This window comes from Geotrypetes seraphini, chromosome 1 (assembly GCF_902459505.1).
Source record: "Geotrypetes seraphini chromosome 1, aGeoSer1.1, whole genome shotgun sequence".
Lineage (NCBI taxonomy): Eukaryota > Metazoa > Chordata > Amphibia > Gymnophiona > Dermophiidae > Geotrypetes > Geotrypetes seraphini.
The window spans coordinates 363,964,236-363,988,843 of NC_047084.1; the positions used below are offsets into that span (position 1 = coordinate 363,964,236).

The window sequence follows — 24,608 nt, forward strand, 5'->3', positions numbered from 1 at the left end:
GATGACACCTACATTATATTTTATTTTATAAAGAAAGGCAGGTGCCTACTTTATAAAATGTTAGCATTAAGTGGCAAGCATAGACAGTTCCATTAATGTAAATGTCTGCACCAATATTTATCATATACACACATATTTTATAATCTACAGGCACACTTGTGTGTTCCACCCAAACTCCACTCCTGTGCATTCCTACTAGCAAAGTATGAACCATCATAACATGGTATGTACTTTTTAACTAGTTGGTTCTAGAATAGGTCATTTACATGCATATGTTGTCACATTCACATGTAAAAATACCCCAAAGTGGGTGCTTATTTCACTGCTTGAGGTATGTGCCTTCTCATCGAATTACTCCATTAACGCATATCAGTGTGTTATTGCAGCTTAGTAAACACCTATGTTAATATCTTGCATCATGCTATAATTTATAACAACTGGAGTATACTGTTATAACCCATTAGAGAAAAATAAACAATTTCCATTTATTGCTTTTACTAATCAATGGAGCTGAGAATCATTTTAAATTACAATCTCATTCTTAGTAACTGTTCATAAGCATTCATACATTATTTTAATGGTTTATTTTGTGCTATCATCAGCATGCCCACAAAACCAGTTAGTAAGTAAGGATCATCAAGGGGCTATAAATACAAAAGGGTTTTAGATAGGCAGCTATAACTCTTTATTCTCATTTATCCTTTTAAACGGCCTGATTTGCTTTGGTTTATTTTAATTTATTTATTTTTTTGCCATTCTATGGCTATAAGAAATATCTTTATTAAATAAGACCCTAGAGTGTTATATGACATTTTAATTTTGAAAATAACAAAATTATACCACAAAAGCAGTATCTATCAAAATACAAACAAAACAAATTGTTCCAAGCTCATTATGTTGTGACTGCGGAAATCAGTCTACTAAAATAAATTGTTATATCACCACAGAGGTAACGATTTGTTCATTTATGAGAAGAAGCATAGGAGCAAACCTTGTCTGATCTTGATTCTGATTCATATTTTGATCCTCAAATCGCAGCTTAGGCCTCCTTTTACGAAACTGTGATAGCAGTTTTTAGTGCGGGGAGCCGCGCTGAATGGCCCACGCTGTTCCCGACGCTCATTGAGTTCCTGAGTGTCGGGGGCAGCACGGGCCATTCAGCGCTGCTCCCCGCATTAGAAACTGCTATCACAGTTTTGGAAAAGAAGGGGGTTAGTCTATATAGTAAATCATAAGTGGTAAATTCAGTTCAAGCTAGAGTAGCTTTAGCTTATGTTCATACCACTATCTTATTTTTTTTTGGGGGGGGAACAAATCAATATTTAACTATTTCACCTAAAGCAATACCTAATTACATAGCTGCTCAATTAATCCCAAACAGTTGGGAAGATGAAACACTCAATAATGTCAGTCTAATCAACCTGAAGGTGTTGGTACATAAAGAAGTGCACTGATATCATCTGAATGTAGTCAAACCCAGCTTTATACGGTATATAGGTTTTACTGTTTATTATAGAAATGAATAAACAATTGAAGCAAATCTTACATAGTGGTGGTTTTCCCTGCTCCATTATGACCAAGGAAGGATGTGATCTGTCCTTCATAGAAATTAACACTCAGTCCATCCACTGCAAGCTTTTTACCAGTTTTGTAAATCTTTACCAAGTTTTTAATGGAAACTCCTTGTTTTAAGTGGGTTGGCTCTGCTTCAAATACTTGTAGTGCTTAATGAATTGTAAAAATAAAACAATACGTCAATTGCTTATAAAACGATTAAGAAACTGCTTAAAATCTAGAATTAAGATAAAATATACTAAACTGATCTATTATAATACTTTAATTTTTAGTATTATTGACCAAAGTTAGAGTCTTGCAAACATAACCATTTTTTTTTTTACTAACTTTCGCTAAGCAGTTTGGCCCAGATTCTATAAATGGCACCTGAAATTAGGTGCCTATTCTTTTACTGCTTCCCTATTTTATAGGAGCACTGGTAGTGCTACAGTTTCAGCCCACTCATACTCACAGCAGCCCCTGAAACTCTCATTCTTTACTCAGTCATTCACCACTGCCAAAGAACTATCTCACACTGTCAACGCTTTTAAAACTTTTTCTCTGCTCACTTTCAGCTGAGCCACACACACATGCATCCTTTCTCCTTGAAATCCTGGACTCTTCTGGCAAAAGTTTCAACAGCCATCACTGAGGTAACTGGGACTTAGCTTGGCCACCTGACTCTCCTAGCCCAGTCGGCTGTTAGCACACATGGAACACTTTTTTTTGTTTTGTTTTCTTCATAGGACTTTAGAAAATTTTTCATTTTGAAACTTGTTTTTCCCATTTAAATTACTGGGAAAAACAGATTTACTAATAAAATATACCCCCTTTTACAAAACCACACTAGTGGCTGCCATGCAGCAATGGCCTCAAAGTCCATTAAATCCGTATGGACTTTGGGGTAGTTACTACAGTGGCCTGCACTAAATGGCTTTGTAAAAGAGGGCCATAGTTTCAAGTTTCAAGTTTATTAATAAATTTGATAAATCGCCTATTAGAATCACTAAGCGATGTACAAACTCAAAAATAAATAAAAGAAACAAACATTTAACAAAGTTCTTTCGTCAAAAACAAACATGAGTTGGGAGGGAAAGGATAAAAGTTACAATTTTCAGTTGGGGTAGAAGAAATGGGAAAAAACAAAAGGATAAGGGGAAGTAAGCCACAGCATAATTTGGAATCTCGTTGAACATTTAAATATTAAAAGCATCTTTAAATAAATAAGATTTTAAAAGTTTTTTAAAATGTTATAAGGTCCTTTTCATTTCGAATATATTGTGGCAGGGCATTCCACCATAAAGGTCCCATCACAGAGAATATGTCTGCTCTTCTTGTACCGATAATTTTCAAAGAGGGGACTGTAAGAAGGTTTTGACCAGAAGAGCGAAGTAAACATTGGGAAGTGTGAGGTATTAATAGTCTAGATATGAATTGAGGTTCGTCAAAGGCTAGAGTTTTAAAGATGAGCAGTATTATTTAAAGATGTAAAATGTGAAGATTACACATAATTTTAATGGAAATACCACAGATGCCCTTAACAATCCAGTACATTCTGGACCATCTTTTTAAAATTTAAATACCATTTTTTTAAAGAGATATTACACATTTTTATCAAAAATTGACTGTAAAATACAATGACATTTTCTGAAATTTAAACAACATATTTATATAATTTTCCCTATGTGGCTACAACTGACAGAAGTTAAAAATATTTTTAAAGCTTATATTTCCTCCATACCTTGAATATCAGAATCAAGGCCTTAGTGCATGAATTAGTGCACAGCTGGAGAAGCAATTACCACATTGGCATTGCAACACATGATAATTCATATGCCAACTACAGTATTTAGCCTGTTATGGGGCAAGAAATGATGGATTATCTAAGACAGTGGTTCCCAACCCTGTCCTGGAGGACCAGCAGGCAAATCGGGTTTCCAGGCTAGCCATAATGAATTTGCATGAGAGAGAATTGCATATAATGGAAGTGACAGGCATGCAAATCTGCTCCATGCATATTCATTAGGGCTATCCTGAAAACCCGATTGGCCTGGTGGTCCTCCAGGACAGGGTTGGGAACCACTGATCTAAGAGGTGTGATCAGCTATCACTAAATTGAAAAGAAATAAAGCTGCAGGATCTGATAGGTTACTGTCTGAAACAATGTTAGAGCTACAACCTCAGTACCCTGAGGTTGTAGGTTCAAACCCCACATTGCTCCCTGTGACCTTGGCAAGTCACTTAATCGTCCGCTGCCTCAGGTACATTGGATAGATTGTGAGCCCATCAGGACAGATAGGGAAAATGCTTGAAGTACCTGTGTGTAAACCATTTTGAGTGTGGTTGGAAAACTACTAAAAGGTGGTATACAAGTCCCAATCCCTCCCCCCTCCCATATTATATCCTCCATTCATCTATGGTATACATATTGAGGTTTTCAAGTCTCTTTTCAGAGGTATTCTGGCACAAGACCCTTATCATTTTTGTTCCCTTCCTCTGAACCACCTCAAGTCTTTGATATCCTTAGTGAGACACATCCAAAATTGAATACAATACTACAAATGGGGCCTGACCAAAAACTTGTACAAAGGCATTGATATCTCCTTTCTTCTACTGGATATGCCTCTTTCCATTCAGCCAGGCATCCTTCTGGCACCATCCACCCTCTAGTCACATTGTTTCACTGCCTTAAGATCTTCCAGTACTATCTCCCAAAGTCCCAAAGGTTTATACTTATCAGCCTCAAACCTCCTAGCAAATATGACTCTTTTGAGTTCCTATACCTTACGTGTATCACTCTACACTTCTTTGCATTAAATTTTACCTGCTGAACATTAGACCATTCTTCTAATCTTTGTAGATAACTTATATTGTCCACCCCCTCTGGGGTGTACACTCAATTGCAAATCTTTGCATTATCTGCAAAAAGGCAAACTTTCCCTTCTAATCCTTCATTGATGTCACTTACAAATATGTTGAATAGGATTGGCCCCCAATACTGATTCTTGGGGTATTCCACTACTCAACTTTCTTTCCTCTGTGTAAATTCCATTCACTACTACCCTCTATCATCTGTCAGTCAACCAGTTTATAATCCAGTTCTCCACTTTGGGTCTTAACATCAGCCATTCACTTTATTCAGAAGACTCCGATGAGGAACCATGGCACATGCTTCACCAAAGTTCAAATAGAACATAGCTTGCATATGCCCTTGATCCAGTTATCTTGTCACCCAGTCAAAGAAAATCAATCAGATTTTTTGACATGATTTTTCTTTGGATCTTGTAATTCATTGAATTATAGGAATTATGCTATCCTTTCCTTCACCAGTGTCTGTATAATTTTCCTTACCACTGAAGTGAGGCTTTCCATTCTGTAGTTTCCTATTTCTTCTCTTTTACCTTTTTTTTTTTTTTTGTTGAGGGATCACATCTGCCCTTCTTCAATCCCGTGGAACATCCCCTGTCTCCAAGGATCTATTTTACAAAACGTTAAGAGGACCCACCAGAACCTCTTTAAGCTCCTTCAAAATCCATGACTGTATCTCATCTGCCCCATCACTTTTAGCTTTTCTACTTGTTCATAAATACTTTCTTCTATGAACAGTACAATCTATTTGACTCCCACATATGTCTTTGTCAGCCAACAGAGGTCTTTCTCTAGGATCTTCTTCCATGAAATCAGAACAGAAGTATGTGTTTAGTATGTCCACCTTTACCTTAACATTCTTCACGTATCATAAGAACATAAAAATAGCCTTTACTAGGTCAGACCAATGGTCCATCTAGCTCAGTATCCCATATTCACAGAGGCTAAGCCAAGTCACAAGTACCTGGCAAACCCCCAAATAATAGCAGCATTCCATGCTACTAATCCAGGGCAAACAGTGGCTTCCCTTATGTCTATCTTAACAGCAGACTATAGACTTTTCCTCTAGAAACTTGTCCAAACCTTTTTTTAAAAAACTAGCTACATTAACCACTCTTACCACATCCTTTGGCAATGTGCTCCAGAATTTAACTATTGTCTGAGTTAAAAAATATTTTCTCCTATTGGTTTTAAACGTATTACTGTAACTTCATTGAGTGTCCCTTAATCTTTGTAAATCTTGATGCACTAAAAAAAAAAAAAAATGATCCACTTGTACTCTTTCTATACCTCTCAGGATTTTGTAGACTTCAATCATATTTCCCCTCAGCAGTCTCTTTTCCAAGCTGAAGAGCCCTAGCCTCTTTAGTCTTTCCTCATGTGAGAGGAGTTCCATCCCCTTTATCATCCTGGTCAGCAGCTTTCAGTCTCACAATTAAGAACATAAGAAGTTGCCTCTGCTGAGTCAGACTAGAGGTCCATCGCGCCCAGCAGTCCGCTCCCACGGCGGCCCATCAGGTCCATGTCCTGTAAGATGATCCTTTGTCTAAAACCCCTCAATCCTCTTTGTCCATTTATGTTCAAGTTCAAGTTCAAGTTCACTTTATTTTTGATGAATCGCCTAATTAAAACATTCTAAGCGATGTACATTTAAAAACAGATTATAAGAGAACATTCAGTCATATTAGTAAAACATTAAAAAAAAAACAATAAAACACGTATTTGTTAAGTAATTAAATAATACATTAAAAACAAACATGAAAAAGGGAGGAAAGGGGGGAAAAGTTACATATTTTCTAATGGTGTAGGAAAAAAAACATATATTAGGAAAAAACATAAAATAGGGATGAGAGAAAAAAAAAAAAAAAAAAGAGAAAAATTATTCATTAAAAGCATCATTAAATAAAAAAGTTTTTAAGAGTTTTTTAAAAGAGATAATATCTCTATCCTTTCTAATAAAAAGAGGCAGAGTGTTCCAGAGTTGGGGAGTTAAAACAGAGAACATATCGTTTCTCCTTGTTCCCACTTCATTCGTTCTGGTTGTAATACCCTTCTTAATAATACCCAACATTCTGTTTGCTTTCTTTGAGGCTGCTGCGCATTGTGCCGTTGACTTCATTGTTGTATCCACCAGCACACCCAAGTCTTTTTCAAGGTTACTTTCCCCTAGTACTAATCCCCCCATTTTGTAGCTGAACATCGGGTTCTTTTTCCCTATATGCATGACCTTGCAATTCTCTACATTGAAGTTCATCTGCCATTTATTCGCCCATTCCTCCAGTTTGTTCAGGTCCCTTTGTAGGTCTTCACATTCAGTCTATCCAGTTCCGCAGTTCTAACCCTGCTACAGAGTTTAGTGTCATACGCAAATTTTATAACTTCACACTTTGTCCCTGTTTCTAGGTCATTAATAAATACATTGAACGGTACCGAATTCCATTTCAAGCCTTCCTCCTTTCTTCAATAGTTATTTTTTTACTCTGCCTAGTACCTTTATTTAAATAAGCAGATTATAAATGGCAATATTAAATTCAATTATTAAACTATATTGATGATTGATGGACCTGGGGTTATCACACTGGGTAATAGCTATAGAGGCAATATGAAACCAGACCCTTTCAAAGGACACATTCTTCCTGGGTCAAGGCAAGAAGCTCACCACATTTGATGGGGGTCTATAGTTTGGCACCTTTGGCCCTGATGACAATGTGGCTACCAGAACATTAGCAGGGCTGGAGGTAGGTAGGAGAGTTCTCAGGGCATTTAAATATGATATGTTAGGATCAGGCTGCAATGCAGGTATTTAATAAATCTGCCACATTTTGCTTTGGTCAAACCTCTGTGTTGTCTTTTGTGTAATGCTTTGAGAGGAGATGCAATGAAGTGAGCATCTGTCACATTCAAGATGCTCATTTTATTGTTTTGTAGCTTGCTCAGTTATGAAGCATCCTACAAAATTGGTGGACATAATATGACTGATATTCAGGGAGGCCAATTAGCATATAAAGATATGGTCAGTAGGGAAAAGGAGTTATTGATGCCCCTGTATAAGACTTTGGTGAAACCTCATTTAGAATTTTGTGTACAATTCTGGAGTCCGGACCTTCAAAAAGATATAAAAAAGATGGAGTCGGCCCAGAGGAAGGCTACTAAAATGGTGCTTGGTCTTCATCATAAGGCACATGGGGACAGACTTAAAGATCTCAATCTGTATACTTTGAGGAAAGGTGGGAAAATGGAGATATGATAGAGACATTTAAATACCTACGTAATATAAATGTGCATGAGTCAAGTCTCTTTCATTTGAAAGAAAACTGCAATGAGAGGGCATAGGATGAAGTTAAGAGTTGATAGGCTCAGGAGTAATCTAAAGAAATACTTTTTTACAGAAAGGGTGGTAGATGCGTGGAACAGTCTCCCAGAAGAGGTGGTGGAAACAGAGACTGTGTCTGAATTCAAAAGAGCCTGGTTACCATGGATGGGCAGACTAGATGGGCCATTTGGCCTTTTTCTGCCATCATGTATCTATGTTTTAATACCAGCACTAGCCCTTAACTTTATTTATGTATTCAACAGGGCTATCCAGTTCCAATCTGATCATTCCTTATGCTACTAGAATGAAAATAGATGTCTCTAATTCATGGTCTTCATGTGTATGGCTCTACTCCTTCTTTATGGTGAACTGAATCCTCTGTTAAAAATGTTAAGGACACCTTTAAAACATGACTTTTCTGTCAGACCTATTCATAATGCTGATCTGTCTTACAACTCTTGGAGCATATAACCCAGTTGAGGGGTCAAACTATAGACTTTCTCCATGGCAGTGGCAGAAGTATTAATGAGCTCCCAGGCTAGCCAGTCAACTACCTTTTAGATATGATAGGACTGCCATGGAGAAGACATGATTAACATACCATATTATTGAACTTATGCAATGTAAATGCAAAAAAAAAAACAACAAATAAATCCAATGGTTTGTTAAAAATCAGTCAATTGCCAATATACCTACTATTATTTATTGCAAAGTGAATTTTATTTTATTATTTCTCTTACCATTGTTCTTGGTTTCTAATTCAGATAAAAAGGTACCAGTCTCATTTGTAATCCGAACTCTACACCAGTATGACCTAGAAAAAGGAAAATACCATGGACGTGGAATCCCATATTGACCTGCAAAAAATAAATATTTAAAGGTAAGTAAAACTTAGAAAAAAAATCACATGTATGTGGATAAGATATTAGTACGGTGTTTGGGGGAGATTATTGTATTGCAATTGAATATGGATAAGATAAGTATTCACTACCATTAAGATCAGTTTTACCACAAGTTGCACTATTTTTAGCACAGGGTCCTATTTTATGCGAAGAGATCCTGTGATAAAATAGCATGATTTGCAGTAAAATAATCCATCTCAATGGAAGCCAAAGTTGATACTTCCCTTAGTAATTATTACTTATAAAATTTCATAAGATCACATAAAGAAGCCCTTTTATCAAACTATGGTTAAAAGTAGCCTTGGGGCATTTGCAGGTCTTTCCTGCATCCTAAGGCCATTTTTAACACTGGGATAAAATAGCAGAATTTCCTATTTTTGTATTAAATGGTCATGCACTAATTTTGTCATTAGCACATAGTCATTAAAACAAATTAGTATATGAGCCGCCACCACCACCATTATGTTGGTGGTAAGGGCTCATGCACTAAATATATGCTAATTGATTAGCACAGAACACACTCACTCTCTGCCCCCAGATACCCCATCCCCCAAATAATTATTTTTTAAACATATAGGTAGTACACGCACATTTAAAATTACTGTGGAAAGCCTTTTTTTTTGCTGTGGTAGTCAATAAATGACAACATATACTATTATTATATCATGTATTGTTTTCAGTTGACAATGGGGCACATGGACTATTTTCAACTAACCTTTCCAATTTGTTATTTTCAAAACATATGTTGGAGATTGATTTCTATGGTGGTTGTCTTCAATGCATCTAAATCTGAAGGGGCGTGGCTTGGCTAGGACTAGGGTGGGCTTATAATTTGGACATATTTTTCCAATAATCAAATATTTTAGAAATGTCTAAGGCACAATTTGGACATTTGGGGTTAGACCTATTTTAACAACAAATGAGTGCCAAAAAGGTACCCAAACTGATCAGAGAACCATTGGAGGGATGAAGGCATGAACCTCCCCCCCCCCCCCCACACACACACACATACATATGCACACTCCCCTAGTGTTCTCTGACTTCCTCCCACTCCCCAAAGATGGTATACATTTGGATCCAGTAGGTTTTGAGAAAATTTTGGAGGGCTCACCATACACTATAAATCACTTCACTGGCTCCCTTTCCATCTTCACATACAGTTCAAGCTGCTATTGCTGACCTATAAGTGTGTTCATCCTGCTGCCTCTCAATCTCTCTCATCTCTTCTCTCCATTCCTCAGATAATCCGCTCTTAGCTGTACCCTTCTCCTCCACTGCCAATTCCAGACTTTGTTCCTTTCATCTACCTGCCCCCTATGTCTGAAATAAATTATCTGAGTTTGTCTGCCAAGCCCCATCCCTTACTTTGTTTAAAAGCAGACTGAAAACCCACCTTTTTGTTATAGCCTTCAATCCATAACCCTACTCCCCACTGCCCACCATCCCAGCCAGCTTATTAACTGTTCCCCTTAACTGTATCCATGATACCCTGTTTGTCTGTCTTGTCTGTTTAGATTGCAAGCTCTTTCGAGCAGAGATTGTCTTCTTTGTGATTCTGTAAAGCACTGCGTACATCTGGTAGCACTATATAAATAATTAATAGTAGTAGTAGGTTGTGATGTGATGTGTACCTGGAAGTTTTTTTATGTGAAGTTCACTGTAGTGCTCCTCCCCTCCTTGCTGGGATACCTGTGTGGCTTGTTTTGTGCGTTTTTCTTTTGGACATGCTTTATTTGAAAATGGTTCAAAAAGATAGACACGCTGAAGACAAGCACATCTAAGAAATGGCCATTTAAAAAAAAAAAAAATAGATGTTTTTCTGTTTCAAAAATGGTCATATTCGCTACTGGATTTTTGGATGTGTTCCACAAAATATCCAAACTGATTTGGAAATTATATCAAAAATGCCCCTCTATGCCTATTTATCTCTCATTGTATAGATTTGTTTGCATTCCTATTTTAGAAAGAGCATAAAAATCAGAACTCATATGTCCTGGTTGGGATATACTGTATACAATTCTTGTTTCAATATGCAAAAGCATCTGCTTATGCTTATGCAGAGCCATTTCCAAAATATATGGAGTGCACACATGTATGCCTACATATGCAGTAGAAGCGATCACAAAGATACTTGAAAATTTACTAAACATATTATAAGAAAAAGGCATCCCTGAATCCAGGACAAAAGAGGGGTGGTAGGAAAAAGTCTGGTCCCTCAGGATTTAGTTGGGAGTTCCAGGGGAACAGGCCAGAAAAGCCGAGATGGAGCCCAGAGGAAGGGATGTTCTCCCAAACCATAGCATGAGAAAAGCTTTTCACCTTTTTTTCCAGAAGGGGGCAGCAGGGAGCAGAGGCCAATCCCCTGTGTTAGGAACCAGTATGTAAAGCTTCCTCAGGGGAGGAGGGGAGGAGTCATCCCTTGGTTTCTACCCAACAGTCCAAGAGGTGGGACCAGAAAAATCCATAGAGAGGGAGAGGAAGGAGAAACCAAAGGACTGGATAGATGAGGGACTACCTGACCTAGAAACCCTGGAGGCCATGGATTGCAACCTGTGCAGGAACACCAGTACTACCAGACCCTAGCAATCCAGTAGGAGGCCACAGTGAGTGGTGTGACACTAAGTGGGAGAGGGGTTGCCCTCACCACTCAGCAGAGGAAGCAAAAAAAAAAAAAAGAGTTTGGGAGTACAATTAGTATTTGGGAACACTTTACTATAATTGATAGACTTGTGGGAATAAAACCCTGACTGTTTGTGGAGTACAGTGTCTATGGGCTGATCACTTTATCTGCATTTTGGATTACAAATACTTTTGCAGTGGGCCACCCTTGATGGGGTTAGGTTACAGCAAACAGACAGGGGAAAAGAATGGTGGGACGTTTCCTTTCTTCTTGAGTTGGAACCTTGCAATTTTAAAAGAAGAAAACCTGGACTGGCTCATTTCCTGGCCATGAAAGGAACTTTCTCTATCCAAGGAGGTAAGAGCAGCAGAGAGGCATAGCTGTGGGCCTGAGTGCCCCCAAAGACTTTGAGGATCTTCACAATAGCTCCCCAGATGGGACCTTAAGGCCAGACTCAGCAAAAGCAGCCTCTTGTGTTACTTGTAATAGAGCTTTCACCAGCCGCTGAACTAGGTAAGGGTACCTTCTATGGAATGCCCTGGTGATCTGAGGAGGGGAGGGGGGAGGCAAGCCAGAGTTCTTGGGTGGGGTGTGAAGCCCAAGAATGGAGAAAAAAAGGGGGAGGGACACTTGCAAAAAGAGCCACATTTGGGTTTTTTTTCTTGTTTTTCCACTTTCTTTTAGAGTCCAAGCCAGCATGGATACCAAGGACATATTTAAATTGAAGGCTATCCAGTTCCAGAAACAACAAGAAGGTGCTCAAAAGGCCCTACAGGATGTGGTGGAAGTGGCCATAGAGCAGCAAACATTGTTGTTACAATCCCCAATCCAAAATGCAGGAGAGCTCATGCAGAGAGCCTGAAGCCCAGTATTACCGGGGAGAGTCGCTATGCTGGCAGGCCAAAACAATTTTGGGGCCTTTACTTTGAACAAATTGGGGAAGGGGCATGAAATGGAGAATTTTTTAAAATTACATTTAAGCACATTGCTACCGCCATAGGGTGGCCTTTGGAACAATGGACAGTGAGGTTGGTTGACTATATTGGCAGGGGCAGATTCTCCCCTGTCATCAAACTTTAAGATGAGTATTGCCTTTTTGAAAGTATTGCTAAGTATTTAAAAATAAAAGGAAGTTTTTGAACGTAAAAAGAGAATTATATTTTGATAGAATCAATATAGAGTTTGGACCAATGACAAAGATGGTGCATTAGTCTGTTTGAAAAAGATAGTCTTCAACAGCGGCACTGCTGAGGTCATTAATAGAGTTTCTTACTCTTCAGAGTCTGAGGCTTATATTCTTTGAAGGTATTATAATATACCCAATGATTTGAGAGATACTTATTTTGTAGGCAGTAAGGGCTCATGCTCTAACCATTCACTAAATTGGTTAGCACACAGTAGTGTAGCTACACTGTCTGATTAGTGCAGAACACACTTACTCTCTGTCCCCAACCCGGCCCAGCGCTAAAAAATAAACTTTAATTTGTAGCTCACGGAAAGCATGCACACATGCAAAAAATTACCATCAGATGCCTGAGCGTTCCTTGCAGTAAACACTTTTTGCTGTGGTAAACACAGGTTAGTGCTTACTGGGGTTTAGTGAAAGGACCCCTATGATTCATGCATAACTGGAGTACAATGGTTGCAGCTGGGAGTGCATTTGTGTACCTAATTTTAGGCACCATTTATACAATTTGTGTGTCTTTAATTTATTTACATATGTACAGAAATTACGTGATGATATTTTCAGCTGCTCTTGAACTGGTTTAAGTGCTAGTACCTACACATACATGAATTCTTTCAAACCTTTGCTAGTGTTTTATAAAATTAAGGAGATGTGTACTTGAATTTATAAAATATGCACATCATCACCACTCTTAGCAGCACACATGTACTGTATAAACACTATGCTGAAGATCCTGGGTTTAACTAAGACCTGCCTACAAAGGCTCCAACTGATACAGAATACCGCCGCTAAGCTGATCTTCGGAAAAAGTAAGTTTGATCATGTGTCCCCATTGCTTTAAAATCTACACTGGCTTCTTGTCCATCTCAGGATTCATTTCAAATGTGCATGCATTGCTTTCAAGATCCTGTTTGGTATCTTTGTTCCTCTATCTTGGAATGCTCACAGATCTTATCTCATGAGAAGTACCCAAAGTTTCAAACTTTCCTTTCCCTCAGTTAAGGGAATAAAAGCTGTCTGGCTAAATTTCTTATCTTTTATTTTTAAATTTACAGAATTATGGAAAGGCATATATTTTTACTTTAAGAGGTCCTGGCTCCTTTCAATCCTTTTGCAAAACATTAAAAACAATTTTGTTTGCAAATTATTTTGGAAATCACTCTTATTAGTTTTTTTAATATTTTGATTTATGGTCCCTTTTTCTTTATTACCCCTGGTCTAGCTGGTAGATATCTTTACAATTTATTTGGCAAATATTCAGGTTGTCACACAAATCTCTATGCACTGTCGTAGGATTATAAGAGACTAACAGGGGTCTCAAGTGCTCACAGCCAGAGGCCTGAGGTAATTTTCAAAGCCACTGGCTGATATCGTGAGCTATCATCGGTCCCGTTTATGATCTCTATACCTATGATTCGTGCATTTATATTTTTTTCTTTATAAATTATTCATAAAATCTGTAATATTTAATGATTCGCCATTCCATATAATTCAGGATTACTTAGCTTTTTTTCGCTTTCTCCTGCTATTTTATTCCCATTCCATATAATTCAGGATTACTTAGCTTTTTTTCTTTCTCCTGTTATTTTATTCTACGGAAGATCTCCGTTTCGCACCCAGAAATTAACAAGGGGCTTCATCAGGAAAGCACCAACAGCCACTGTAGAAAAAGCAAACCATATCTTTATTATTTCACTTAAAAATTAGACTAAATGCTAACACTCTTACCCATAACTATTTGCGCTAAACAAGGATGCAAGGCGCTGACTCTCAGGAACACTATCTGCTCTTTTAGATAATCTTTTAGATATTCTCTATAATTTATCATATCTATTATTCTTACCATCACTCAATACTTAAGAATTATTACTCTTATTTTTCCTATTTTCTTATTTTCTTTTTATTTATATATTTCTCTATACTTGGAGAACAACTTAGTGTTGGCAACTATCTAAACCCCCATATAGTAAAAGTGCACACAGGGACGCTTAAGGACCAAGCAGAAATATTATCCCAAACCTCATAATGACCTTAGAGTAATAATTCTTAAGTATTGAGTGATGGTAAGAATAATAGATATGATAAATTATAGAGAATATCTAAAAGATTATCTAAAAGAGCAGATAGTGTTCCTGAGAGTCAGCGCCTTGCATCCTTGTTTAGCGCAAATAGTTATGGGTAAGAGTGTTAGCATTTAGTCTAATTTTTAAGTGAAATAATAAAGATATGATTTGCTTTTTCTACAGTGGCTGTTGGTGCTTTCCTGATGAAGCCCCTTGTTAATTTCTGGGTGCGAAACGGAGATCTTCCGTAGAATAAAATAACAGGAGAAAGAAAAAAAGCTAAGTAATCCTGAATTATATGGAATGGGAATAAAATAGCAGGAGAAAGCGAAAAAAAGCTAAGTAATCCTGAATTATATGGAATGGCGAATCATTAAATATTACAGATTTTATGAATAATTTATAAAGAAAAAAATATAAATGCACGAATCATAGGTATAGAGATCATAAACGGGACCGATGATAGCTCACGATATCAGCCAGTGGCTTTGAAAATTACCTCAGGCCTCTGGCTGTGAGCACTTGAGACCCCTGTTAGTCTCTTATAATCCTACGACAGTGCATAGAGATTTGTGTGACAGCGCATTTACGCAAGTGGATAGTGTGATTCACAAAATTTAACTTAGTGGTGAAATATTCAGGTTGACCAATGTTATATGCTTTGAACATCAGGCAGAGCAATTTGAATTCCATACATTTACAAATAGGCAACCGGTAAAGGTCATAAAGAACTGGGGTAATATACATGTACTCATACAGTATCTTTTAAACCCCAGAAGCAATTTAGCTGCAGTGTTTTGGACAACCTGCAAACGCTGCAGATTGTTTTTTTTACTAAGACCAAGAAAAAGACTATTACAATTAATTACACAGTATGATTCCTGAGCGAATAATGGCGTTTCATTTAATAATTTATAAAATGCCTTCCTGGCGTCACATGGAGTCATTTCCAGCAGTGTGCAAAAAAAAAAAACAATTAAAAACAATAAATGCATATTTCCTTTCAGAGTTCAAGTTCTATTCAACATCACTTAAATTGTTAACTAATGGTTGAGGATATCATGAGAGTTCAAGTAAATTGTAGCCTGTGCAAGAGAGGAAAATAAACTTTTGTAGGCATATTTAATTGTTATGCTAACTCAAGTAGGAACAATTTATGTTATGCAGCATTACATGACAACCTAATATATACAGGAAATGTATAATAGTGAGGAATAACATACCTGGAAAAACATTCTCAATATACCATGTCAGCAGAAAATAAAGACATCCATCAAACAGCATCATGATCATTGAAACCAGAAAGCTGTAGCGTTCTCCTTCTACGGGGCTAACATTAATGTTTCCCCACTGGATTCCGATTCCCTGTTGTTCATATCGAGAAAATGCATCACAGCCATATCCAAAAGCTACAGTTGAGAGAAGGGACTGGAAAAGAGGAACATGTATAATATTGAGAGCAAAAAAGTATTACCAGTAATTAATCCAATTATCTTTCTTGTTTACTTCTCTACCACTGGAGAGATAATCATAAATTCTTAAATCAACACCAGCTTCTGACTCGTCCCACCCCACCCCATGCAACCTCATTCCTTACTTTGCCTTCTATAACTGCCCCAAGCATTATTATAATGCTGGTCACCACCATCTCTACTAGAAGGCTACTCTTAGCTCTCACCCATCATTCCCTGGATTCTAGAGTATATATGGCAGATTAACACCAATAATTGAATGCTAACAATTATTGGTGTTAATTGGCCTCAGCTGGGGGTCATGCACACATCTTGCTTTGTGCTATACTATAAAACTATGTGCACAACACTCATGGCATACAATCCAAAAGGCAACATGCCATGGGGCCACAGGAGGATATGAATGAGTCATGGGTGGTCTCACAAGATGCATGCAGTTTACATAATTTGGGGGATATTTGCCTAAATTATGCACTAGGATTTATAGCAGTTTTTTTGTTGGTGTAAATCAGTGTATCATCAATTGTGCCACGGCACACTAGTGTGCCCCAGAGGATTCCAGGTGTGCCCCAAGATGCTGACGAGGAGGAGAAGTGCCAGTGTTAGTTGACTGCTTACAGGACATGCCTCTCGTGGCAAGAGGCACGCCGTGTAGTCAGTCAGTCTCTTCCTCGCTAGCACCTCTGCTCCTTCTCACCTCTCCTTCTGCAGCCCCCCCCCCCTCCCCGGCAGTAATAGGAGGCCCAGGGCCGCGGCTGGAGGACATCCACGCATGCATTTACATTGACATAATTAGTGTGCCAGAAGCTTAACAAGTTTGTGACACACTGGTGTAAATCCTTGTGACCAAAGTTTGCCATGGAAATCAGCTCTAAGCACTATTCTATAAACATGTAACTCTGAGCACTATTTATAGAATGAGTGCCAGATTTTTATTGGGGGGGTCTTATTTTTTCAATGCCATTTTATTGAATGTAGCCCCATATATTGATCCCAGCACTCAGATTTTACTCAATCTGTTCAGAACTCTGCTGCATGCCTCATATTCCGTCAATATCGCTAGGCCCACACAATCCCTCTCCTCAAGTCACTTCATTGGCTCCTTGTTTCCACATACAGTTCAAACTCCTCTTACTGATCTACAAGTGTATATTCTCCGTAGCTTCTCAGTATCTCTCCTCTCTCTCTATACTCCTCCCTGGAATCTCTGTTTATCAGGTAAGTCTCCTCTACAGCCAACTCCTGACTCTGTCCCTTCTACTTCACTGCTCCATATGCCTTGAACACACTGCCTGATTCAGTACATCTAGCTCCATTTCTGGCAGTATTCAAATCCATGCTCATAACCTACTTCTTTGAAGCTGCTTTCAATTCCTAACTCCAACCCACCTGCTAAGCACCTATAGCTGTCTTATTATATCCTCTGCAATTCCCCACCTGAGCACTGTATATAGATGCACCTTTTTTTTGTCTGTCTTAACTAGATTGTAAGCTCTTTCGAGCAGAGGCTTTCTCTTCAATGATTGGTGTATAGTGTTGTGCCTGCCTGGTAGCACTATAGAAATGATTAGTAGTAGTAGTAGTAGTTTGGTGAGTTTTCTTTTGGATATGTTTTTTTTTCTTTCTGAAAATGGTTCAAAAAAGATAGAATGCATCTAAGAAATGGCCATTTTTGAAACAAAAAGATTGATGGGTTTCGGTTTGAAAATGGTAATGACTCACTCCTGGATTTTTGTATGTCTTCCACAAAATATCCAAACTCGGATTTGACTGTCATTATCAAAAACGCCCCTCTACACCAGCCAGAAGATATTTCTGGCTGGTTAAATCACTTTGAATATCAACTCCAAGGTGTGTGCATGCATGTGAATCCTGCCGATGGCCACCCAGGCTCCACATATATGCATGCTCCCTTGTACATATGCACTATGCAAGATGTGTACATATATACAGAACAGTGCTTAGGTAGCATGATCCCAAAGAGTAAAACAGATTTCATTCTGCTTATCCTAGAAATAAGTTGTGGGTTTCCTCAAGCCCATCTTAATAATGGCTTATGGACTTCTTTTTTAGGAAGTTATCCAAACTTTTTTTAAACCCTGTAAAGCTAACTTATTTCATCACATTCTCTGGCAACAAATTCCAGGGTTTAGATTTTCTTAAGTATGACAGGAAAAATTATGCAGATTGCACTGATATTTAGATCTATTCAGTAACTTTATTTACATGCATAATCGCCCTGAAGTAAATATCATTCATATTATATATTTTGCCTACAAAAAAAAAAAGAAACAGCCCAATATTGTTACAATGTGCTATTGATAAATGTTCCGTCAATTGTTAACCTTTTTATGTCATCTTTTGAAGAAAAGTGGATATATTCGTCTCAATGGGTTTATCATTTGTTATGTTGGTGGGGAGAGTGTGGCGCAGTGGTTAAAGCTACAGCCTCAGCACCCTGAGCTGTTTGGCAATGTGTATGCAGTGGGCTTTTGATCATAGTTGTCTTAAACTATTATATTGTTATTTGAACTACTGTATATTCATAGTAGGAGTTTGTTGTTTGGGCTATTAATAAATGACCCATTTGGTATTGTAATTATTTAGGATGGGTTAGTCACATTTCACTTTTTCACTATCAATTCACGCCATACGTTAATGGACTGTTTCACCACTTGTGTAGAATTATTATGAATCAGCTTAAAAATAAAGATTTTCAATATAGAAAAAAAATCTGCTTACCACAATGACTTTGACTGGGAATTTCAGGTAGTCTTGCCAAGCAAGAAGCAGGACATGTGGCAAGTACAACACAAAATAGATAATTCCTCCACAAGCGGCAGCAAGGTTTGCTTTGGAGAAGAAGACGCTAATAAAGAAACACTGCATGATGGTGGAATAGCAGAATATAACCAAAAAGATAAAGACCACAGATCCATCACTGTACTGGAGCACATTCCCCAACTGTTGCATGAAAAAAGAAATATAAATAAAGCTGTTACTTAATCGATAGAGGTAATAGAATAAAGATAATTAACAATTCCTTTGTGAAATGCCTTTTTCCATTTATCATAGTAGTTAAGAGTGATTGTAATCAAGGCAAGAAAGGGAAGCAGACCTTAGAATAGACCAAAGCAGTCCAAAATAGAATTTATTAGCAACAGCACTGGAGGGGTTAACACCATACCCAACTTAGCCAAGTTTTGCCCTCCCGGGCTGCTTCAGGGGCCAGTGGTACCAGACTGGTGTGATAAGTGGGTTGTACAAAATCTAATAAAAATATTCTCTCCCTCAATATCAGGTCTTGTTGCTGTTAATAAATTGCATTTTGGAATACCTTGGATGACTTTGGCCTGTTTTTTGATCTGCTCACCTTTCTGCCAATCTGGATTTTGCAGACTGACCGGACTGCCTATTTGTTTTCTGTGATGTTAATCCTTACCATTACTACTCCCATTATCTGCTTATTATATAGTTCTACATCTAGAGATTCCAGTACAAAATGGGGTCACAATGAAAGGCAAGACTGATAAAATTAATCAGCAGTGTCACCGTTGTACATGGTTTGAAATGTAATTTACCCAATTTTCAAATCTAACAGTCCATCAGTTTGCATCTTATCTTGTTGATTACACATATTTCATTTATGTGTACAATCGCTGATCCTATCCACCATGGACTACTGCAACATCGTCTACCTGGGTATCCCACAAAAAACAATAAAGAAACTGAGATTAGTGCAAAACACTGCAGTTCGCCTAATCTTCGGACTGAGAAAAAACGACCACATTAGTCCATACTACAAAAAACTGCACTGGCTACCAATAGAAGCGTGAATACAGTTCAAATTTGCATGCATCTGCTTCAAAAAAATCTGGGGCCTAGCACCACACAAATAACCAGAAAAAAATCCATCTTTGCATATCTTAAACCACTGGCTGCAAATACAAATCCTTCCTTGACAGAACCTTCATGTTCCAAGCTAACATACAATCCTGGCTGGGGAAACTACATAAATAAAACCAGACAGACCTACAACGCATTCCGAAAATCAATCAAAATCACTCTGTTTGACAAATTCATCACCTAAACAGACCGACCTTCGCTCACCACGCTTTTCCCCCTACAAACCCAAAACAATCTCTCAGGTAACCCCTCTCATTTCCCTCCCCTTACAACCACTCTTATTTTCCCTCCCCTTACTACCCTTTTCTTCTGTAACATTCCCCTTCATGCATTTGTAATTCGCTGAATGTCCAGCCTTCTTCGTCTGACTATGGCGGTATAGAAAAATAAAGTTATTATTATTATTATTTATAGCCATTTAAACATGTATTCTTTATTAATATATCTTTCAATCCATTGGCAGATATTTTTTTTCTGGAAATCTTTCTTTCCTGGCAGATTTTAACAAGGTTGAACACTGTAATTCAACCCTTACCAAGGTCTTAGATTGAACTGCTCCCTTGAAAGAAAAACTAAAATTATGGAACAATCATTCATGGTACACCTCATCACATTTTAGATTTAAAATCTTGGTACATCATGAAGAATAGTACCAGTGGAAAAAAAAGTTCTAAGTGTAATCTTCTTCATTGTAAGAAGCTACACAAGAATTGCTCAGCATGTGGAAGAGTTTTGAAAGAGGAAATTTAGACTTTTATTTTTTTTTTTATAAATGCAGGGGTGAATGTATATCAACAGCTCATGAATCTATCTACCTCTCTCTCACACACACACACACACACTGGAACCTTGGTTTGCAAGCATAATTTATTCCAGAAGCATACTCGTATATCAAAGCGACTTTCCCCTTAGAAAGTAAGGGAAACTCGGATGATTTGTTCCACATCCCAAAAAGCCCCCACCCGAGGTCACTGGCACACTTCCACCCCACCCCCAACAACCGGCATCGCCCCATCCCCCACCTGTCCGCCCATACCCTAACTGTGATCGGGCATCGGAATACAACACCAACCCACAGGATGTGCCGGTGCCGAAAGAGCCTGCCGCTGATTTCTACTGGGCCTTGAGCATCTGCGCATGCTCAAGGCCTTCTGGCTCTCGTTCTCTCCGAGATTCTAATGAGATTCTCGGTTTCTCCAAGAATCTCATTAGAATCTTGGAGTGAGCGGGAGCCAGAAGGCCTTGGGGATACGCAGATGCTCAAGGCCCAGCAGAGATCAGTGGCAGGCTCTTTCGGCACTGGCACATCCTGTGGGTTGGTGCTGCACGCCGGTGCCCGATCGTGGTAAGGGTTTGGACGGGCAGATGGGTGGGGGGGGCAATGCCAGTTCTCATGGGTGGGGGCTCACATATCGAGTCAATGCTCGGTTTGCAAGGCAAGATTTGCGAGGGTGTTTTGCTCGTCTTGTAAAACACTCACAAACCGTGTTACTCGCAAACCGAGGTTTGACTGTGTATATATTGTCGCAACCCGGGCTCCTGATAAGCGCAGTGAGCCCAGTTCACAGCGACTGATACTGCTCCCAGCGCGTTCCTTCCAACTAAGGAATCCTTCAGTCTCCCTAGCCACTAGCATAGGGTGAAAATGTCAGGTAAATGACCACAGTGAAAACAGGCAAGGAAAATCACACACACCCAGAAATGTCCAAAATCAAGATATACTTTTATTCCTGACCCTGAGTCAGGCTGCTCTGGTATTATCAGCAAGATGCAATACTTTTCAACACATTTGTTCAGAAACCAAAACATAAAATGCTGGGCCAACCTGGCCATCCTGGCTTCATAAACAATCGCTTGATTCTTATTTCAAAAATAGAAAAACAAACACATATCAGAATTTTGGCTGGACTTTGGTCTTTGCAAATCAATCCTCTTCACCAGCCTTAAATGGTAAAGATAGGTTTAGCAATGCTCTCTTCCTATAAAGGAGCAGTAGGGAGAAGCACACAAAATACTTGCTGCATGAAAAATAAAATTTTTCAAAACCAAAAAGTAAACAGTTAAACTTGGAATCCTTCACAGGCTACCAGCAGCTAGGAAACTCATACAAATAGAGCTGCTCCTTGACTTCCCTGCAGAAGATTATCTACAGCTAATTAGCCTCCAGCTGTGGGGAGAGGAGGAAAACAAAAGGCTGAGTAGTTTGCAAATGTTTAGGCAGTTCAAGGCAACAAACTATGTGAAAGAATTCTTCAGAGCCTAGCTCTGGAAAGTTTAGACAATTCTGAGCACAAAACAAACTTAGTCCCAAAACTTTCAGAACACAGATAAGCATCAAAAATAGCAAAGCACTTCCAACCTTTTTTAGCTTGTGTCCATTGCTTCCAATCTCCCACTAGGAATAATTGACACACCAATGCCCATGGGTTACCAGCTTTCCAGCTGCCTCTCACTGGTGGGTTCAGACACCTCTTAAATGTCCACCATCTCACAGCCTCTTCCCAGCTCATCAGCATTCAGCTGGGGAGATAAGTCATTCTGCCTCTCAGGCTCATGTTCCCAGCCTCTCTGCTCCTCCCCCCTCTGGGTCTCAGCTGCCTTGTTTTAACAGACCCCAAGCCACCCATCCCTGCTCTGAAGAGGGGGAAGGGAGAAAGCTCCCTCTGCAGCTGTGTCTGCTCACATGATATCTTCCTGCTAGTTCTCTGCCTTTCTGGGAGCTGTAGTTTCCTGGCTCCTGAGGTCTTATGAGCTCTAACAGCAGGCTTGGAAGAGTAACCTGCAGCTGGCCTGAACTCTCCCTGGCAGTCACTGTCTGTCTCTTCAATCTTGGTGCGAGAGGTCAGCGCTATCATACTCAGCAGAGCCAACCTGGTCAGCTCTCCTGCATAAGAGGCATACTGCTCTTCCTCGTTAATCCTGTGACGAAGTTAGGAGGAGAGCTAGATTTGTCTCAATATATATATATATATATATATATATACATACTGTATACACATCACTTCCTGGCCCCGCACTTAGAAAGTGATGACAGATGGAGAGTCCATGCAGGCAAGACAGCAGGTTTGAGGTTGCTGCTCATGCCAGGAACGTTACAGAGGAACGGGGGAATGGAAGCAGAACATCGGGGTGGGGGTGGGGGGTGGGGAAGAGGGCTCTCCTATCTGATCTGATATAGGACATGTCATCAGGTTCCCGTGATAGTTAAAGAAGTTCAAATGTTCAAATGTTCTAGAAACAGATGTAATAGTTCAAAAAAATGGTTAAAGAAACAGATGTCATTCAATCTTAGCGTTCAGTCCTAGAACATTTTACTCATCATTATTGACATTTGAACTTCAACTATCACGGGAACCTGATGACATGTCCGATATCAGATCAGATAGAAGAGCTCTTTAATTAAAATCAGCTGTTTTTGTCACTTTTCAGACGTTCTACGTCAAGACGTCAGTAAGCAAATATATTCAGGTTACTCGAGGCAGTCGCCGTCCTTGCTGATTTGAGCTCAAGAATATAGCCGAGTAAGTTATGGACACAGAGAGAGGTGTTCTTTACTTTACTCATTCTAATATTGCTGTGTTTTTACCGTACAGGAGTCCACCATCCTGACGCAGCCGAGCAGCAAAACGTCAGCTAGCTCCACGTTGGCGGAAGCAGACCAGTGAGGAAAGCAAGATTTTCACTGAAATAATTCAACTCTTGAACAGCCCCTGTCTAAGCTAAGTTTGAGGTTTTTTGATTATCAATTATTCGAAATTAACAAAATCTAGGCAGGAGGAGGAGGGAGGCTGATGAGGTAGTTTCCCTTTCTAGTGCGGCTGATAAGTTGAGTGCTGGCAGCGCACGGGGATCTGAGGCCCCTCCTCTTTAAATTCAAATTAAATTAAATTATATTAATGTTGATTTAGAGATTGAGTTGGTGTATTGAGCACAGACTACTGGTCCATACTTTAACAAATAGAGTGTGTAACAGAGAGTTATATACAGTTGCAGTGTTTTCTCTCTGGTTCCTACATAACATATATTGAGGTTTTCACTGCCCCAGGTACCTTTCACCTTTGCTGTATCACTGGCTCTGCGCTCACATACACTGCCCCTCACCCATTTTAGTTCAGTTTGTATCCTGAAAAAGGAATCAATGACTCTTTACTTCTAATATAAAATAAAAGGTAAGATATCATCTGCATAAAAAAGGCAATGTTTTAACTAGGTGCCTGAGGTTTTCCCCTCCCCTTTGTGTACATATGTGCCTCAAAAACTAGTACTTACACATTTAAGTGCCCTAAGCACTATTCTGCAAAACTTGGATTGTGAGCCAATCAGGGATAGAGAAAATACATGAATATACTACCGTGTTTACCCGAAAATAAGACCTACCCCGAAAATAAGCCCTATTCGCCAGCAGCAGCAGCGCTTCCCCCCGCCGCTGCTGTGTACCCCCACCCAACTGACCCATCTCTCCCTCCCTTCTGAACCGCGAGACAAGAATACCTTATAACAAACCGTCAGCGTCGGCACTCGGCAACAATCGATACAGGCTGCTTCATGACCTTCTATCTCCTGGACATTCCTCTGCTGATGAGATCATCAACATGCCGAGTGCCAACATTGCTGGTTTGTTATAAGGTATTCCTGTCTCGCGGTTCAGATGGGAGGGAGAGATGGGTCAGCAGACTGAGGGTGGGAGGTGTGTGGAGGCGAGGGAATAGAAAGATGCTACACGG

The 24,608-nt window shown here is 39.1% G+C and overlaps 1 protein-coding gene across 1 annotated transcript in view; it reads right to left on the minus strand.

Annotated features, from left to right (window-relative positions):
* Positions 1-24,608, minus strand: part of LOC117345793 (phospholipid-transporting ATPase ABCA1-like) — an 815,268-nt gene that overhangs the window by 327,416 nt on the left and 463,244 nt on the right. Inside the window, exons 17-20 of the mRNA XM_033914956.1 lie at positions 18,721-18,942; positions 15,730-15,934; positions 8,476-8,592; positions 1,547-1,724 (exon numbers count right to left, since the gene is read on the minus strand). Coding sequence (XP_033770847.1) covers positions 1,547-1,724; positions 8,476-8,592; positions 15,730-15,934; positions 18,721-18,942 — 722 coding nt within the window. The remainder of the gene's footprint in view (positions 1-1,546; positions 1,725-8,475; positions 8,593-15,729; positions 15,935-18,720; positions 18,943-24,608) is intronic.